Source organism: Stegodyphus dumicola, chromosome 9 (genome assembly GCF_044657685.1).
Source record: "Stegodyphus dumicola isolate Sdum_Otavi_A_Nest chromosome 9, ASM4465768v1".
NCBI lineage: Eukaryota > Metazoa > Arthropoda > Arachnida > Araneae > Eresidae > Stegodyphus > Stegodyphus dumicola.
In genome coordinates this window covers 89,008,450-89,027,907 of record NC_140776.1, presented here as the reverse complement: position 1 = coordinate 89,027,907, position 19,458 = coordinate 89,008,450, and the positions used below count along the sequence as shown (strand labels likewise).

At 34.4% G+C, this 19,458-nt stretch overlaps 1 protein-coding gene across 2 annotated transcripts in view; it reads left to right on the top strand.

Annotated features, from left to right (window-relative positions):
- LOC118204310 (tRNA (carboxymethyluridine(34)-5-O)-methyltransferase alkbh8-like) overlaps positions 1 to 19,458 on the top strand; it is a 101,511-nt gene that overhangs the window by 58,531 nt on the left and 23,522 nt on the right. For both annotated transcript variants that reach the window (XM_085823739.1, XM_085823738.1), the window contains exon 8: positions 5,968 to 6,004. In XM_085823739.1, coding sequence (XP_085679865.1) covers positions 5,968 to 6,004 — 37 coding nt within the window. The remainder of the gene's footprint in view (positions 1 to 5,967; positions 6,005 to 19,458) is intronic.

Sequence of the window (19,458 nt, the reverse complement as noted above, 5' to 3'; positions counted from 1 at the left end):
TTTAATTAAATGTATCTAATACACCTTATTTATTTTGCGCTTTTAATCTGAATATTATGATTTATCCTTTTTGTCTTGAAATCCGCACAACCTCTGGTCCCAAGCTTTGCAGATTTCTGGAATTCTACTGTAATATTAAAGAAGACCCTGCATTTTGTAAAAATATCACTGCAGAGGTGAAGGTTCAGGACTTGTTTGAGATTCCAGATACATTCATATCTGAAAATAATTTGAATCGGCCTAAGTGTGTTGATGTCTATACTGATAGACCTCACTCCAAGTATGGCTGCTGTGGAGGATTACAGGCATTATTCAAAGCAAATCACCAAATGCACTATGTACCCATTCCATTATTCATAGAGAAGTGCTTGTGTCAAAGCATCTGAGTTCTGCATTGAATCAGGTGTTAGAATGTGCAGTGAATGTGATACATTTTATAAATTCCTGTCTATATAAAGCTAGTTTTTTTCCAAAAAACTGTGTGAGGATATTGGGAGCCAGACAAGTCTCTTTGTTACTATAATAGTGTACAGTGTTTTATCATGTACCTTTGAATTGCTGAAGAAATTTTTATTTTCCTTAAAGAGGAAAGATACAGAGATGCAGAAGAGTTTGCTCAAGCCAATTTTTAAATAAAACTGGCATAGTTAAGTGAAATTTTTGAAAAGCTGAATGCCCTTATTCTCGCTTTGAAGGGACAAAAACATGCACCTTTTGAAGGCAACAAAAAAAATATCAGCTTTTATAAACACAAGCTGTGGAGAAGAAAATTGAATGAAGATGCAGGCAAATGTTCAATTTTTAGTATAGCAGCAATTTTTGACATCAAATGAACTTGAATCTTTTTCAAGACATAAAAACCATATTTAAATGGCACTTATCACAGCTAATTATTTGGTTTGAGAATTACTTTCAAAATGAAAATTTTGATGGGTTTGCATGGATTCATTTAACACTAGTGCTGCATCTGAATTTACTTCTGTAGAAGAAGAGAATCTTGTTGAGTTATTTTGTGACAACAGCTTGAAAGCAAAATTTGGCAGCTTGGAGTTGACACAATTTTGGATTGCATTAAAAGATGAATAACCTAAGTGGTAAGACTGAGTGAATTTTTAATTCCATTTTCCATGCCGTATTCTGTAAAGCTGAGTTTTCGGTATCGCTGTGATTTAAAGCAAAGTATAGAGCAAAAATCAACATGGAAAATGAAATGAAGATAACCGTGTCCAATTAAATTCTCCAATTTGAGAAAATGAGCAGTATTGATGTAATGTTAGTAAAGTAGAAAAAAATGTTAAATAGCAAAAATACATAAGTTTTATTGATTTTTATCTCTTAAATTACATTTATTTAGGGTAGCGTACCGTGGAAAAATTTAAATTGGAAAAAGGTGCTTCGACTCGGAAAAGTTTGGGAACCATTGGAGTAAATGTTAATGAAAAAATGGCATCTCCTCTACAAGCAAATCGGCTTTAATTACTTACTGATGGCTGTGGGATGCTTAAATACAATTGACATGAAAACCTCTGTTCCATATATATATATATGTATGTAATAAAAACAAACTGGCCTTGCAATATTGATGGTGTAGGACGGTGTTTTTCAAACTTTTGATGTGCATGTACCCCTTCTATAATTTTCATAATGCTGAGTATCCCTCGTCAAAAAAAATGCATGTGTTTTAATAACAATCAAAATATATTTATTTTTTCTTTTTTTCTGACATACACAAAGTAATAAGAAAAGAGAAATACAATTATTCATAATAAATATAAATAAAAGTTATATTATAAATAGTAATTATTTGGATTAATGAGAAGGTTGAAATCGTTTGTACTGAGATGACAGATCGTCATAATTTGGTTCCCTAGTTGTTAATTTTAATCTGAGATGTGGCTCCACGTCCAATAGTCTGTTCCTTTTTTTTTTTTTTTTTTTTTTTTTGATTTAATATCTACAAATGCTGAAAAAGCGATTTCATGTAAATATGAAGTTGGAAACGGCAAGATGCATTTTAAAACTTTTTCTGTTAAAACCGGATACACATCTTGTATTTGTAACCAGAATGGTGTTAAAGTACACTCCTCATGTTTATTTTTCGAGAATCCATCTGAAGCCAATTCCAACAATTGTTCTTCTTCTGCATGCGTCAGATCTTTTTGCATGGATGTTGTGTTGATATTAAACTGATATCTTATCCATTTAATACTTTTGTTTAAATCAGGGAAATAGTTTTTCAGGCCTATTTGTAAACTCTCCAAATGCTGTGTTTTGCATTTCAGAGTATCAGCATCAGTTTTAGTAGTCGAACTTGTTACAAACTGATGAAGAAAGGGAAGTGAGTTTACGTCTCCATTACCAACTCTCTTTTGCCATAAATTTAGTTTTGTGAAGGCAGTGTTCACTTTATCTTGGATGTGAAGCAATGAAATTTCTTTGTTTTGTAACAATAAGTTGAGGCAATTTAAAACAGAGAATATATGTGCTAAGTATGTTAGTTTACAAAGCTATTTCCAGTCATGTAAACAATTTCTCAACTGAAACTACCATTAAAAAAACTTTCAAGTTCGTGTCTAAGTTCAAACAATCGATTTAGAATTTTTCCTCGAGATAGCCAATGAACATCGGTATGGAAAAGAATATGGGTATAACTACTTCCCATTTTTTCAAATTTCGTGAAAAATGTCGTGCATTCAAAGGACGATTTTTAATGTAGTTAACGATTTTCGTGCTTTCATCCAGAACTTTCTGTAGATCAGTAGGCATCTTACATGTTGCCAAAGCCTCTCTGAGTATGCAACAACGTGTGGACATGACATTTGGGGCAATATTTTGAATTTTTGCAACAAGTCCTTTATTAATTCCAACCATACGTTTTGCTCCATTCTGTGCTTATTCCAACACATCTATTCCAATAAATTTTGTTCAATAAAAAGTCATCATGAATTCTTTGATTTTTTGTATCTTAACCCCTTCGAGCCGGGTAGCGAAAACACGTGCTTATCGCGGAGGCCGGCAGTGTCTTCCGCGAGCGTCTCTCCAGGGCCGGGGGCTTTTTTGCTACTAAGCCTAAATCCATGAAATTTCCGAAGTATCACAACGCATTGTTTAATAATGCTCTATAGAGTATTTAAACGGCTTATGCTTTATAGATATTTATATATATATACTTTAATTACCTTATTTCTTGTTTAAATGCATATTTTACACATATATAATTCACGTCTAACAAGATTTATTTTAATTACTCACCATTTTATGACTTTTAACATTATACATCTGAAAACTAAATATATTACTTAAAATTCTCTTTTCATATGAAAAATTTTAAAACAGGGATCTACACACAGTCCTGCGTTACATTCCTTGAACTCGTAATAACTAATTTGCCGTTTTGAAGGATTTTTCCAGGAATGTGAACAAACGAAGCATCGTCGTCTCACTTTCTTATCAGTCTCTTTTAAACAAAGTTTTGGAAAATGTCTTTCAGTTAATCTTTGAGAATCAATATCAGAATTTCAGAATCAATATCTGAAATATTTTGCATCATTTCTGCTATTTCATGCTCTGTTAAACATTTTCGACGCTTCGACATTGAAACGGTAAAAACAGAAAGAATTCACGTCTAACAAGATCTAATTATTTTCTAAAAACTGAACTGTAAACCGAAATACTCAACGCTTTAGCGCATATAAAACTTCTTTTTACAATAAACAACTACCACGTGCGAATAAAGTGCGATTTAAAGAGACGTCATAAATCACGGCATTCGGAAACATTTAGTTCCCCGTTTGTTTATATAATCAAAAACATGTGTATGTGAGTCATGCTTCTCTCATGTCGAGTAGAAGGTCTAATGTACATGTATCTGACACCATATGGGCATACAGTGCCATCTTGTGGCAGAAATTATAGTTTGAAAAACGTTCCAAGGTACAGGCACAAATACGTGACATTCGGTAGAAAACGCAACAATGCTCTGGCACGCCTGCGTGTCGGCCGGTAGATAAGTGCGTTCGTTGCTGGCACGTATACGTGACAGTCGGCACGAAGGGGTTAACAAATGCCATAAAGATATGCAAAATTCACAGTATTAGTGGACTCATCGACTTGCAGTGCAAAATAATGACTTTGAGAAATATCAGATAATAACATCTGTTTTACGTTATTAGACATAGCAATGATTTGTCAGTGAACTGTATTATTTGAGAGAGAAATGCGGTCAAAAGTTTGTTTTGCTCTATCTCCTATCAGTACTTCTGCCATTATCTTGGCTGCAGACTTGATTAAAATTTCGCCAATGGTTTCCGCTGCACTACATTTCACAATTAAAAGTGATTGATTGTCACCTCGTGTCAAACCTCGCATAATGTTTCGAGACGAATTTAAATCCTTAAGTTTATTTTCAAAAAAATCTATGGGTTTATTTTTGTACTGATTATGTTTTGTCTCGAAATGGCACTTTAAGTTGGATGGTTTCATCCTTTTGTTTGTTAGATTTTCAAACAAATAACGTAAAGTGTAAAGACTCATTTTCATTTCCAGTTCATGAGAATCCAAGTTTAAGATATTCTTTATCATTACTTGCGAGTTTTTCTTGCTTTTTTCTTAACAGGTACTTAATACTGAAAGAGTATTGAAGTTGATTCATTGTTAATTTCATTATTTCCTGTTAGTTGATTGCTACTATAATCATTACTGTCTTTCAGATTAGTAGTTCCAAATTTCAACCCGTAATCCATAACCTATGTTAGGGATCAAAATTATTATTAAAAAAATAATCAACATTAGTGGGGAAGTAGTTTGATAGTATTATGGTAGGAAGCGAGCACAGCGAAATAGCATCCAGGCAGCACACAAACAGAAGCTAAAGTGCATGGTTATCCAATATGGAAGCTCACCAAGAAGGTTTCAGTTTAGATTAAAAAAGTTTTAGTTCTCGAAAGGATGAATTTAGGCTCCAAATTAATTACGTCATCAGTGTTATGCAAGCCTTGCAAGATGGATTAATCTAGAAATGACGTAGTCCAGAAAAGTTATGACTACTTTTAGAATAGAGAGAAAATACATAAATAAAGAATGAGGATTTAAAAGCCTGTTGCTAAATTGAATTATATAGTTGATTTAGGTATTTTTTATCTCACACACATATAAAGCTAAATTTAAGTAAGCAAATATGTCCACAATAGATCTTCTCCCCATTCTGATTGCATTGTTTGTAACTTCTTTGAGACACAGGTCTTTTATTTGTATTTTGTTCATTTCTAAGTTTTATTTTAAAACTGCAGTTATCTGAATATAATGTTGTATATAATCAAGATAATACAATCATAATGACTATATATGTCCTTTTATTTTTAAAACGTAAATAAATGTAGGTAGTATTCTGTTTGCATCAAATTTTAGAAATTCTAGAGGATCTTATAAAAGCTAGTCAAATTTATGAAACTGCAGATTGTAACACTTACAGAAATTTTAATAAAAACTGTTATTTAAAGTAATTAAGACTATGAGTGGTTACCCTAATGTTACATGTATATCCATTTCATAGAAATTTTAGATATACTGTGCTTCTTGTAATGAGACTGTAGGGGTTTTCCATTTCAGAATTATATTTGATAAGTATTTATCAAGCTGTCCTGTTTCAGTTAGCAGTTGCTGAGACTAAATGCAGACTTTGCCTCTGCATTTAGCCTCCTATTCCTGAAAATGGGTACTATAATATATGCAGTGTCAGTATTTTAAGAAACATGACCAAATAAATAAACAGTATTTATGTTTTCATATTGCATTGCTGTGTAATTCAGGAAGTTTTAATATTACTTAATCAGAAGATGTCCATGACAGATACTTTTTTCTAAGTCTATGCTTGGCAAAGTAAAATCTGTGCTGTTATATTTAATTTAATATGATGCTTTATTTAATTTAATATTATGTTTTTTATTAATTTATTAACTTATTTTTCAGAATATAAAAAACAATGTGATTCGCAAATTACATCAAGGTATGACCAATTTTATTATAGAATTGAATAAATAAAGTGTAATTTTCTCTTTACTTTTATTCTTGTTGTGTATTTTGTAAGAAACAGAGTTAAGTAAAAATTTTAAAACTAGGCAAAACTCATTTGATTGACAATGATTTTATTTAATGCATGAAGCATTTCAAGAAACTTTTTGACATAGATTTAGAAGAAGAGAGATATATGCCAAAATAGTACAGTACACCTGAAACAGAATAGCTGCTGCTATCCTAAGAACGTTTCATTACCTTATGCATTTTCCACATATAGTTTTGTTTTACACTGATGGCTTTTGAAAGTAATTTTTCTATTGTTCTCTTATTAAAGATACAACTTCTGTAGGTATTTCTGATTATCCACCCACCCATTCACCAAAAGTCGCACTGCCTACTTTGAAGTGGAATATCTGTTTGGGTACCTTTATATTAAATTCATTGACTCGTTGGGACTTTGGCAATTCTGTATTTGGAAACCTTCTGAATTTTAGATTATCAGTTTAAATCTAGTTAGATGACATGCTGAAATTATAAAATTAAAAATCTGAAATAATTGTGTATGAAATAATGAAGCATTCATGACCTTAAGGGAATCAAAATAATAATAAAAAAAGCTCTATATTTATTTGTTTGCTTTACTAAGCATGTCTTTCTCTGTAAGTTATTTTAAGTTGCTTCATTTTTTGTGCTATTACTTTCTGTTTAATTGTAAAGATAGACATTATTTCTTGTTCAGTTTTAAAGTACAAGCCTTGTAATTACCATATCGAGAATTTTGACTAAATTGCCAGTTGAAATTTTTTCATTCTCAGCAACCTCTCTCTGTCACTTTAGTGAAATTTAACAAACTTGGAACCAACCATACTTCAGATTTCATTATCTCCATTAGTTGATCGATTATTTTGCCATTTCTATCACAATGGAATACATCTGCTGTATCATCTTCATTTATTACCTCATCTTCACATTCTTTTTTTCATCAATTCCATTAATTGGAAAATATTGCTTTTTGTTTACAATATCTGAAAACCTTCAAATTAATGGCTGTCATCACAAAGCTTAATGAGTGTCTGCTATACTCTTTTGGTAAAATGATACTGTCCACTGAATCATGAAGATATGTTTGTCTGCTGAATCATGAAGATTGTGTCATGAAGATACACTGTTGTGCTAAAACTTTTCTGGCTCGTATTGCATGCTGAGGAAATTAAGCCTGAATTATGTTATTTTTGTTATTTATGTACCTTTATTTCTTGCACATTCTTAAAGCTTTTTTTAGTTCCTATGAAATAAAATCTCACATATACTTTGCTTTTCCATTATGCACCTGACATGCATTTTGGTGATTTTTTTATTGTAAGTGATATCTGGTTATAAGAAAAAACAAATCCAGTTATTCTTAATTCAAACAGCACTAAATGGATTATGTAATCGTTCAAAAAATCCATTTTTAGAAATTGCCATAAATACACTAGACATTTTGTAATGCAGTTGACATAAGTTTGTAATCGCCAAGTGTAATGCCAGCATGAAAGTTTACCATGCTGTTTGGTATTCAATTGATGATATTTAAAACAGTTATATTATTTGAAGCGGTTATGTTAAATTTTTTATCCCATCAACTGTTAAACTGTCATCAAACAGCATGATTTAGTGCCAGTTATGTATAAGTGGGACATAACAACTTATTCGTAACATCTGCACTTTTGCCTGATATAACCCAAAATAATTTTCAATAAGTCTTGTTTTGTTCTCATGAATAAGGATATAAATTAATTGATATTGCTGTATTTTTTCCTTGCATTTTAGAAAAAATCATTAAAATTTGGGACCTGCCTCTTACAGAAGAGCAAGCAGGGATTATTTTATGGCAATGTTATGGCTTCCTACCATCAAATAAAGGGTGTATTAATGGACACCATACAGTCAGCTCAATAAGGCTGAAAGAACAGAAATTGATGGGAACAACTACGTGCGAGAAATTTGTACTCGTAGCATTCTAAACAGAGCTTCTGGTAATATCAGAGGGCTTAATAGAAATAGTAGAAATTGATGAAAACGTTTTACAAAGTTTAGAATGAAGTGGGAGAGAATATTGATTGTTTATTAAATAATGAGTCTTCATTCTTTCAGATTTCTGCAGGAATGATTGATGCAGCTTTGGAGAGATCTCCATCAGTTTTCATGGCTCCATGGTTTCTAACTTCAATTATTGACAGGATACTACGTAAACATTTTAAAAACTGTTTTTAACATCACTGTATGAGCCATTTCTCAAGTTGTCGTGCATTGACAGTCACATAGTGATGAAAGTAAAAAATAATAGAAAATTATTCTCTAGGTTGGTGTAAGGCTTATGTAGGTGTAAAATCAGTGGTGGTGGTGGTAGTTGAGTTAATGGTGCATAACCAGAAAGATTATATGCGCCAAATACATGGTAGTTTATAAAAAGATAGATAAACTTTATAAAACAACAATTAGCTAAGCCATAAAATCTACATGAAATAATAAAATGGTGAACAGTAAAAGGAGTAGGTATTAAAACTCAGCAAATGAAATTATTACCTTTTATTCCTATCCAGCAGTAAGAAATTTCGAATCCACGATTACTTAGGATTTTATTCAACTTTAAAATTTCAACTATAAGAGGATTCTGTGTGTCAGAGAATGTTTCTAAAGCCTTCAGAGCACTGAATGAGTCAGAATAGATAATAAACCTTCTTCAGCAATGTCTAGATATAGATAAAAGGGCATTATAAATTGTAGTCAGTTCAGATGTCAGGACTGAACAATTAAGTCATCTTCCCACCATATGATTTTTAATTACGAAAGACATTCCAACATGATCGATTGCTTTCGACCCATCTGTATATACAGGAATATAATTAATGTAAATTTGTCTATGTTCTGAGAAAAGTTGTTGATATATGATCTCATTAGTACTTTACAAAAGGGTCATACTTCAAATGAGAGGTCACTGTCCTCAAGCAGAATTTTACAAGGATGGTTTAGTTGTGACAAGATAGTATAATAATAATTAAGGTACAATTGCTCGCGTCTTAGTTGGAGTGGTGGTTCATAACAGTCAACATAAAGGCTTTGAACTGGAGATGTTCTGAAGGCTTCAGAACAAATCCACAAGGCCTGGTGATGCACAGGATCTAGTTGTAGTAATGTAGAAGACTGTGCCAAGCCATATACAACCGAGCCCTAGTCCAGTCTAGAGCATACAAGAGCTCTATAAATGCGAAGCATTGATTCCCGCTCGGCACTCCAAGAGGTGTTTTGCTAAGACTTTTAAAATATTCAGTGTTTTGAAAGACTTATTCCTCAAGTAAAGGACATTGGGAATGAAGGTCAACTTTCGGTCAAACATCACTCCTAAAAACTTGACTTCTGGTACGACAGGAATCAAAGAATCTTGAAAGTGAAACTCCGGCTCAGGATCCATATTTCACTTTCGGCAAAAGTGCATGCAGACAGTCTTTTGCTTTGAAAAAATATACCCATGTTTTTCTGACCATTTCTCAATTCTGTTAAGAGTGATCTGCAACTGTCTCTCAACAAATCTCATATCTGCACCACCCTGACACAGTAGAGGGGAGTTCCTTTAAAATAGTATTTATTTTTAAACTAAATAAAGTAACACATAAAACGCAGCCTTGAGGCACCCTCTTGTTCGAATATATCCGAGAAAACAGAGCCAATCATCACCTGAAATGTCCTAGTGCTAAAAAAATTTTTTATGAAAATCGGTAAATTGCCACGCAAGTCACAAGCATGGAAGTTCTCGTAAAATGCCATACCTCCAGGTCTTGTCATAAGCTTTCTTCATGTCAAAGAACAAGGTGATTACTCCTGACAAAAGCTTTACGAATGGAGGTCTCCAACATGAGAATATTGTCAGTCGTAGATCTACCTTTACGGAAACCACTCTGTTATGGTGAGATTACATTGTTTTTCTCTAGGTAGTAGACTAAGTGACAATTTACCATTTTTTCAATCAACTTACAGATGCAACTAGTTAATGCGATAGGCCGATAATTAGAGGGATTCTTCAGGTCTTTTCCTGGTTTAGCTATGGGAATGACAACAGCTTTTTTCCACAAACTGGGAAAACAGTGCTCCTTCCACACTCGATTCTAGAGAGAGAGAAGAGCGACCAATGCTGTAGAGGAAAGATGTTTCAGCATTTCATAGCTGGCTGACACCATCTGGACCCGGACTATACCTATCAGTCTGAAGCAGGGCTCTCTTTAGCTCAAGCATAGTGAAATCTTTATTATGAGGCTCTGAGTTACTAGATTTTAAGGATATGGGAGTTCTGTCTGAGTATTTCTTCACGGAAAGAAATGCTGGCGGATAGTTGCTGCCGCTAGAAACAGCCGCAAAGGTCTCACCAATAATATTTGCAATTTCTTCCTTAGTGCTAATTACCCAGCCACTTTTTCCCAAGATGGAAAGTGCGTGATCATTATACATACCGCATCCTTTCCTAACTCTCTCCCATACCTTTTTACTCGGAGTAGAGGATGTTATTGATGACACATAGTGTATCCACGAATCCCTCTGGCTCTTTCGTTACTTTTCTTGCATTTGCTTTTACTTTTTTGAAGGCTAAAAGGTTTGACAAAGTGGGGTACCTGCGAAAAATTCCCCAGGCTCTTCTCTGTTCGCTAAGGGTTTCTTGACACTCACGATTCCACCATGGCTTTGAATATTTTCGTATCATTCCTGATGTCATCGGTATAGAGGTTCTAGCTGCCTGCATTATTTTATCAGTAATGGCTTTCACTGCATCATTGATTTCCACACCTTCCACTATCTCTTCTGTGAGCTCTGCAAGAGATGAGAAGAGCTGCCAGTCTGCCTTCTCAAGTATAAATTGAGGAGATCTTGACATGGGATTTTCACCTTCTCGTGCGATAGAGACTAAAAGAGGAAAATGATCGCTGTTATGAAGATCATTCCCAACGTCAAAAGTGCAAAAGGGCAAAAGAGGTGGTGAACAGATGGCAAGGTCAAGAGCGTGGAAAGTCTGTGTAGGCTCATGGAAGTAGGTAACTTTTCCTACTTCCACACAGGATGATGCAAATTGATCAAGTCTTTGATGTAATCAAGATGTTGATGGAAACTGCGACAATTCCAAGAAACGAAGGTGGCCATTATTCCTTATTTTTGTCTTTCCTATGCTGCGTTTTGGTTTTACGTGCAAGTAAGTTCCTTGGGACGTTTAAGCCCTCTTCTACCTCCATCTCCAAGTCAAGATGCTCAGAGCTACAGCTAAAAAAAGAGCTGACACTTATGTTTCTATCAGGATTTGATGTTTTCTGTATTTCTTTGTTTCTCATAAGGTTTTCTTTCACTTTATTATATTCTATTGTTATTATTGAATGTTTCGGTTTTGTTGGTGTATTTTGTTGAGGATTTTGGACTGGTTTTGTTGAGGATTCTGGTTGTAGATTTTGGACTGGTTGTTTATATTTTGTGTTGATTGTCTGGGTGCCTATAAATTTGACCAATTTTACTGTGCCTGCATAGGATACAGTTTTTCGAGACTGAGACTCTGCTACTAGTTTTCTTGCTTCTGCAGAAGGAATATTTCTAGTTATTTTTATATTTTGCACCTCCTTCTCAGACTGCCATTTTGGACAAAGTAAAGAGAATGCTGTGTGCTCCCCTTTGCAATTTTCACATAGTGGGCTGGCACTACAATTTTCACTGTCATAGCCTTCCACAGAGCAACGTGCACATGGGAGTTTGCCACGACAGGACATTTTTGAGTGGCCAAATCGCTGGCATTGAAAACATCGTAAGGGGTTAGGTATGTAATGTCTTACGGAGCAGTGCAAATACCCGGCCTTAATACTTTTCAGCAAGTCAGGCGAATTGAAAGTCAGGATTACATGTTTCGTATTGACCAGCTGACCTTCTTTGCACATCTTGATCCGCCTTGCAGCACTGACATTCTGATCGGACAGTTCTGACACAATTTCTTCTTCTGAGACAAAGATGAGGTCAGTCTCAGTTATAACGCCCTGTCTGTAATTCAATGATTTGTGTTTTGTCACATTAACGTCGACTTGCCCAAGTTTTCCGAATTTGAGAAGGTTAGCAGATTGAGCTGGGGAAACTGTTTCTATAAGAAGGTCTCCAGAGCGCAGTCGTTTTATTGTCTTTGGCTCGCCAATAGTCACTTGTATATGTTTTTGTATCAGGAATGGTGACATTTTTAGAAGTTCTCCTTTTGAGTTGGTTATGACAAGGAATTTAAGTAGAGTTTCTTTTCTTGCATTCACATTCGTTTTTACTTTTTTTGATGGAAGGCAAGTTTCGTATTTTTCATTTGAAGTAACCATATTGAAGATGAAATATGATTCGGACCCAGCAGCGCCACCCACCACAGAGCCCAACAAGGGGACACACATTCCTGCGCCAGGGCTAACCAGGTCTATACACAAACTGAAGCCCCACGGTCGGCTTTCCCGAAAGCAGATACTCCCGAGAGCTTATCCCCAAGCCACTGACCACAAGGACTAGTGACCAGCCGATTGACACCCGTGAGGACAACTAAGGTGCCTCCCGTTTAGCTGAAGCAGAGGCCAAAACAGTGTGTTGGAGGCAGTACCTCGTCCCTCAACTACCAGGACCCTCTTTTCCAGCAACACGGGTCTCCACGCACGGCAAACACGTGGGCAGTTTTCTCGGCAATTGAAAACTAGAGACAAGGGGTGTTCCAGTTTCTCATGACAAGCCCCAACCTCCGAAGAGAAAAACCACAAGGGAGAAGAAAAGGGAAAAGGTAACAGAGAAGAGGAGAAGAGACGGAAAAGAGGACAGATCACTGGGGCCCCAGGATTGTGACACTCATCTCACCAAGAAGATGATGCCCTGAAGAGCTAGGGTACCTAGGGATTACCACACCCGTACTCACAAGAGTGAGCCCCTGAGGGGTTAAAATCAGTGATAAATTTTGTTAGAATGTATTAGTTTGAGATGTATGCTAAGCAGTATAGCGTGACTGCAGAGCCAAATTACAGATTATACAGATTTATGGTAATAAATAATTGTGCTTTTTCAGCAGGAGGCGTTTTATTTAGTGCTAAAGTGAAATTAAGAATCAAGATCTTTCACATACTTTATCATGAAAAAATGATTGGGAGGTCCAGCTATTAGATCGTTCTGGATATTTGACATCCAGCTTTCTGACTTTGTAGTGTGCAAATTCTGCAAGAATGCAGATGCCATGCAATCTTGTGTGACATTCACAGATTTAAATTTCAGATATTAGAAATTGGAATGGAACTAAGCAGCAGCCCTTTCCTCAAGTTAAATTTAACCAGTTTAAGTTAAATTTAAAATTAAATTAAATTTTATTTCATTTTTTGGTTTAGTATAATATAGTCTATTTAAAGATTAACTACAAATAGATTATTGTCCTTAAAGTGGTGTTATTTTTATTTGAGGTAACAGCAAGTATACAGTTATTTAGAAATCATCTCAGCATTGAAAAATTCTCAGCTTATACATGGAAATATTTGGCATCTTGCTGTTGAGAACATACTTGCTGGATGACATACCAGCAGTGTGAAAACATGTATTTTTTATTCATTTAGAACAAACACTATGAAGTCTTTCCCTGAAGAGCACATTCATTGTAACTTTTTTGCCACTGGATTTGCTTCTGTTTGTTCAAGTAAAACAATCAAAAGTAGTGTAATTGAAAGTTTGCTTTTAATTGTTATGGTGAATATTGTCTTCTACTGTATCTAACTACCTACATAAATACACACACATACATATATCAAATTATTTTTTCTGCTACTTTTGGATCACCCATATATATATATATTAAAAATAATTTGAATATATATGTATTATATGTGTGATCCAAAAGTAGGAGAAAATATAATTTGATAATTCAAAAGATGTAAACAGTAGCATAATATACACTGTAGTTTTCACTGAAATGTAGACAGTATATAATTTTTGCAGAAGTGCACAAAAGGACATGAGATTCTTTTAATAATGAAAAATTTTATTGCTACAGATTTTATTGAGGCTCAAACAGATACAGTTTGAAGAAAGGTGGTACTTGTGCATCCATCTATGCATATCAGGTATCGCTAGGATTTGCTAACTGTTAAGCTTCCTTCCTATATGGAATTCTAAGAGAGTACGCCTTAGGGGGAAGTTCTAGAGTCTCCCACTGCTTTTTCCTCTATCATCAACCTTTAGAGAGGTTTCAGCTCACCGTCTATTTTGAGTGCCTCCTTGCCACACATACACTGTACGCTTAGAAACATATATGCCTTCTCCAGAATTTGAACCTGGGCCCCTACATTATGGCAGTCAGTGTCACTAAACACTATACTTTCTGGGTGGAAAATGCCACAGACAGGTAGCACTTCAGTTCTGTCAATAACATGTATAGTGGACAGCACAGATTGCAATGTATCTAGGATTTCAAATGTTGAATGTGATGGCCATCATTCATGAAAATGATTGCCAAACATGTTAGGATATTGCACAGCATCAGTGAAGTTCAGCTGAAATTGCTGTCATGTGATGGGAAAAAGCATGTTCCAGCGTGTGCCAGTGTTGACTTCTGCACATATGTGACTTCAAGATTTTGTGTCAAAAAGTGCTTGTTAGAGAGATATGCATAAATCTATTATATCTGCTTAAAATGAAAGTTTCCCACCAAAAAATGTTCTTAATAAAGTTTAGGGGGGGATATGAAAGCTGTACCTTTAGTTGCAGGTAGTAATTACCACCCAAATCTCTGATTTTCTACCAATGTTTTGGTAGTTTTTCAAAGCCTTTGGCCCAGAAACTTGGTGGCGACGTCCTGTGCAGAATGGAAGATCAGCAAGATGTAGCTTCAGGTGGGAAAAAAGGTAGCAGTCCGAAGGAGGTATGTACAGGGTTATATGGTGGGTATGGCAAAAGACCCATTTGACTTTGTACAGAGTCCAGCTGGTGAATGCAGACACGTGATCTTGTATTATCTTGATGGAACATGACCTTTTTGCACCACAACTCAGTTCGACATTTTTCCTTGATAGGACATTAACACAGACTAGCATCTCGATGTACAACTTACTGTTGAGGATTTTACCTTTTCCCAGATACACTTTGTGGATAATACCATGGCAATCCCACCAGATACAAAGCATGATCTTTTTGTTAGTCAGATTGCCTTTGTGACATTGCCATTGGGCTCCCCGGGTGCAGACCAACCCCCTTTTCAGCCTGTAAGCAAGCTCTTGAGTAGTTGCATACTGATCTTCCACAGATTCTCAAAGGTGGGCCTAATCAACTTCAGTAGGACGGCCAGAGCGCTCTGCTTCTCGAATCTCGTAGTCCTTGTTTCTTTAACTTTTGGTACCAAACCTTCACAGTGTCACATGATACTACATTAGTGCCTAAAGCTGTACTCGTGATTTGGTGACACATTCTGTAGCTGACTTTTGCAACATAACTGGAAGTAAATGATGGTTCTAATCTGGTAGCGTGATAGTTCCATTTCAGTCACCTCATACTTAATGATAACGATATTCTTTTACAAAATTTACAGCACAGTGTTCTAAAGCAAGGCTCTTTCTTTCAAATGCCAAAAATTGTATGATAAAATATGATTAAACTTGCCAATGCAAATTGTTTATGCAGATGGATATTTGCAGTGGCGGGAAACTTTCATTAAATGTCGGTATATTCTTAGTCATCTCATTAAGGCACAAAATTATATTGATTTTATTGTAAAATGGTATTGAAATTGTATTCATCAGCGAGTTAGTGGTATGGAAGGTATGAAACGGTTTTTTTTCCCTTTCCTTCCCCTTCCGCTGCATAGTATATGTTTAGTGTTATAAGATCATCAGGATGGTTGGTGGTTGTATGTTTACCTTTCATTCTGCAGGATGACTCTAGTGTTTTATAAATGCTTCTATTACTACACTAAATATTTACGTATAGTTCAAGAATATGAGTCACGTCGTTCACATTATCTAGAATCTCCGATTCTGGATTACAATCGTGGGCCCTCTATCGGCAGCTTTTCTACGATGCCCTCTATCGGTAGCTTTTCTACGATGCCATCTATCGGCTGATTACATTTGGCTATTTTGACTTGTGTGACCGATTGTTGTGAGTACAAATTAATTTTCCAATTAATAAATATTTCTACATCAACTCGTATACACATTATTTAACGTACATATCAAAAATAAATCTTTCAGTCTAATGTTCAAAAGTTCAGAGTCTCTGTCAGCAAATATACGTAGATAAACATAAAAAAAAATGGAAAGGTCTCATCTTAATTGCAGGGAAGAGTACTTCTGTTAGTCCTTGCGAACAGATCTTCGTGGGTTCCGCCGAGGAATCGAGCTTGATAACTGGTCAGTATCTTGGTCGTCATCATCATCATCATTAGAGCTGGTATCGCACCTCCATAGTTTCAGCTGACTCACATGAGCAGTGGTGGTGAAGTAACGACCTCAATTCTTCGCTTATAGTTGTGTTATTCTGTAGGTATCACTAGGTAATACTTCCATTATCATAAATGGTCCTCGATATTTCGGCTGTGTTTTGCTAGGTTGACCTGTAGCTTTAGGAAAACATCTCATCACAACAATTTCTGCATGTTCAGATATTAGTGTATGACATCTCTTCCTATCTAATCTCTCTTTCACTTTCACTTGCTGTTCTTCAATTCTTCCTCGCACTTGTTCTTGAATTTCTTGCAGATCGTTCCGTGTATCTGGATCTTTATCTGCTAACTTCCTAAGTATACCATCAGTAAATCTGGGCGAATATCCATATAACATTTTAAATGAAGTCTTATTCCTAGTTTTGTTTTACCATGCTGTTAAGATTTCTTTCTGTCTGTTTTATTTTCAAAACCTAATCTCTGTGTTCTTTATCTGTCAAGTTTGTCATTATCATTCCTAAAATTGTTCTATTGGCACACTTTACTATACCATTGGCTTGGGGGTGTTTAGTAGAATTCAAAGTATGATGTATTCCGTTATCTGTACAATACTGTTTAAATTGATAAGAAGTAAAATTAGATCCTCTATCACTTATTAGTCTTTCTGGTGGTCCAAAGTCATTAACAAAATTCTTCAGACTGTAAGACATTTTTAACAACTACGATTTTTACGACTGCAAAAACTGCAAATTATTAACTTATATTATTTATTCTTAACTGCAAAAATTTTCACAAATCTAGTCATGTTATCAATTATCTCTAGCAGTTCTTGATTACCTCTCGAACTCTTTAAGGAAGGACCCAAGTGATCCATATGAACAATAGCAAATGGTCTTTTACCAAGTTTTATGGGATGTAACAGTCCTTGTTGCTTGCCACCTGTCACTTTATTCATAAGGCACTCAATGCACACTGATATGTGTCTTCTTACGTATCGGTTCATGCCTGGAAACCAATACAATTCCATAAATTTTCTAACTGTTCTATCCACAGAAAAGAGACAAATAAATCACAAAATTTAACCATTACACTTTTCATCATGCTTTTAGGAATCACATGGTGATGTCTCTCTTTTCCATCCACTATGGTTTTCCAAAACAGTATATTCTTTTTAAACACGTAATTATTATTTATTTGTTTCTCCTCAGCAGTTTGTTCTTTTTGTCTCTTCTTGAAAATGTCAATAATTCCTTTCAGGTCTTGGTCACCATGTTGTTTTGCTGTATTTGCTCTCCTTCGGTTAGAGACTGGCAAAATTTTCAGCTATTCTCATCATAGTCTCATCGGCTTCTGATACAGAACCTCTACTCAAAGCATCAACATGGGACATTCTTTTTCCTGGCCTATATTTTATTTCAAAATCATATGCTGGAATTTAACTACACCCAACGGGCTATTTGAGGATTTGTAGTCTTCTTTACATTCATATATATGAGAGCTTGGCAGCCAGTAATAATTGTAAATCTTTTGCCGATTAAGAACTGTCTTAACCATAGACCTGTTATATACTAGACGGAGTATCACCATTCAAAACCGGGTGAAAAAGCGGCACAGGAATGAACTGCAGGAGTTTGGGCATGAAATGGAACTGAACCCAGACTTTGGCGTACTATCGCCATGGCTGGCGATTTTTTCCTCTCTTTTCTCTTAGTTCGAAATGCGAACTTGGAAAGATGTCATTTCGCAGAAGCTGCCGTTGAATTTGCAGAAGAGGTTAGATCGATAAACACCAGCCAAAATTATTAATTTCCCTAAAATTGGACACTTTATTTTAAAATTTAACTTTATTTTAAATTTTAATTTTTTAAATTTAAATAATTTTCATGCTGTAGAATAATATTTTGTAATATGTTCCTCGGCGTCTACAAAATTTAAAATAAAATAAAATAAAACTGGAGAGAACGAACTAAATAATAAAATAATAACTAAATAATAAATAATAAACTAATAACAAACTAAAAAATAAATAAATAAAATAAATAAATAAAAAAGAAGGTTTTTTAGTACTTAGGACAGAATAATAAAAAAAAAAAAAAAAAAATAGATAACATAAGAAAAATGAGTGAAAACAGAAAATAGTACAAAAAGGAAATTTAATATTAATACAAAAAGGAAATTTAATGTTAATACGGTGTATTACAGAGAACTACGGAGTAGGCGAATCAAAGTGAGAAAGATATTAGATTAATTGAACTAAAAATGAATGTCAGTATAGCAGATATAAGTTAAAAGGAAGAGAGAGTGGTAAATAATGAAATTATGAAACTGAAAAGTGGTAAATTAAGACTCCCTTTTACTAGCATATATATATATATATATATTATGCACGTTGCACAATGTAGTCGCACTTATTTTAAAAAATTTTAGAAGGTAAAATTTAAATAATGTTAATTATTTTTAAAAAGAAACTTAAAACTATTAAAGTTTTGAAATTTAACTGCTATATAATTTCTATTTTCTTAATACTTAACAAATTCTTAATATTGGAATAAATGCCAGAAACATGATATAAGAAAGAAAATACGTGATTGAAAGCAAACATATTTGTTATATTTGGATGCAAGAAAAGGGGATAAAATAAAGTCATTCATGTCCCCCCCCAAAAAAACATAATTTTATGCAGTTCTTACACAGTGTTACATCAACATTACCAAGTATTAAATACATACATTACTACTTCGCACATGTCCGCATAAGCAAACGCATACAAAGAATATATAAACAAACGCATTCAAAGCAGTCTGTTGGCGAATGAAAAATGTCGCCAAAGCAGAATACTAGACTAATTAAAATTATATGGTATTACTAAAATTTTAACATTTTTTTCGGAACACAGTTATTAGAAGCATACATATATATTAAGATACTTTTATTTAAATGTTATTTCATGTATGCATATATTATATAAAATTAGAAAATCTATTTTTTGTTAGAAAACGGCAAGTAGA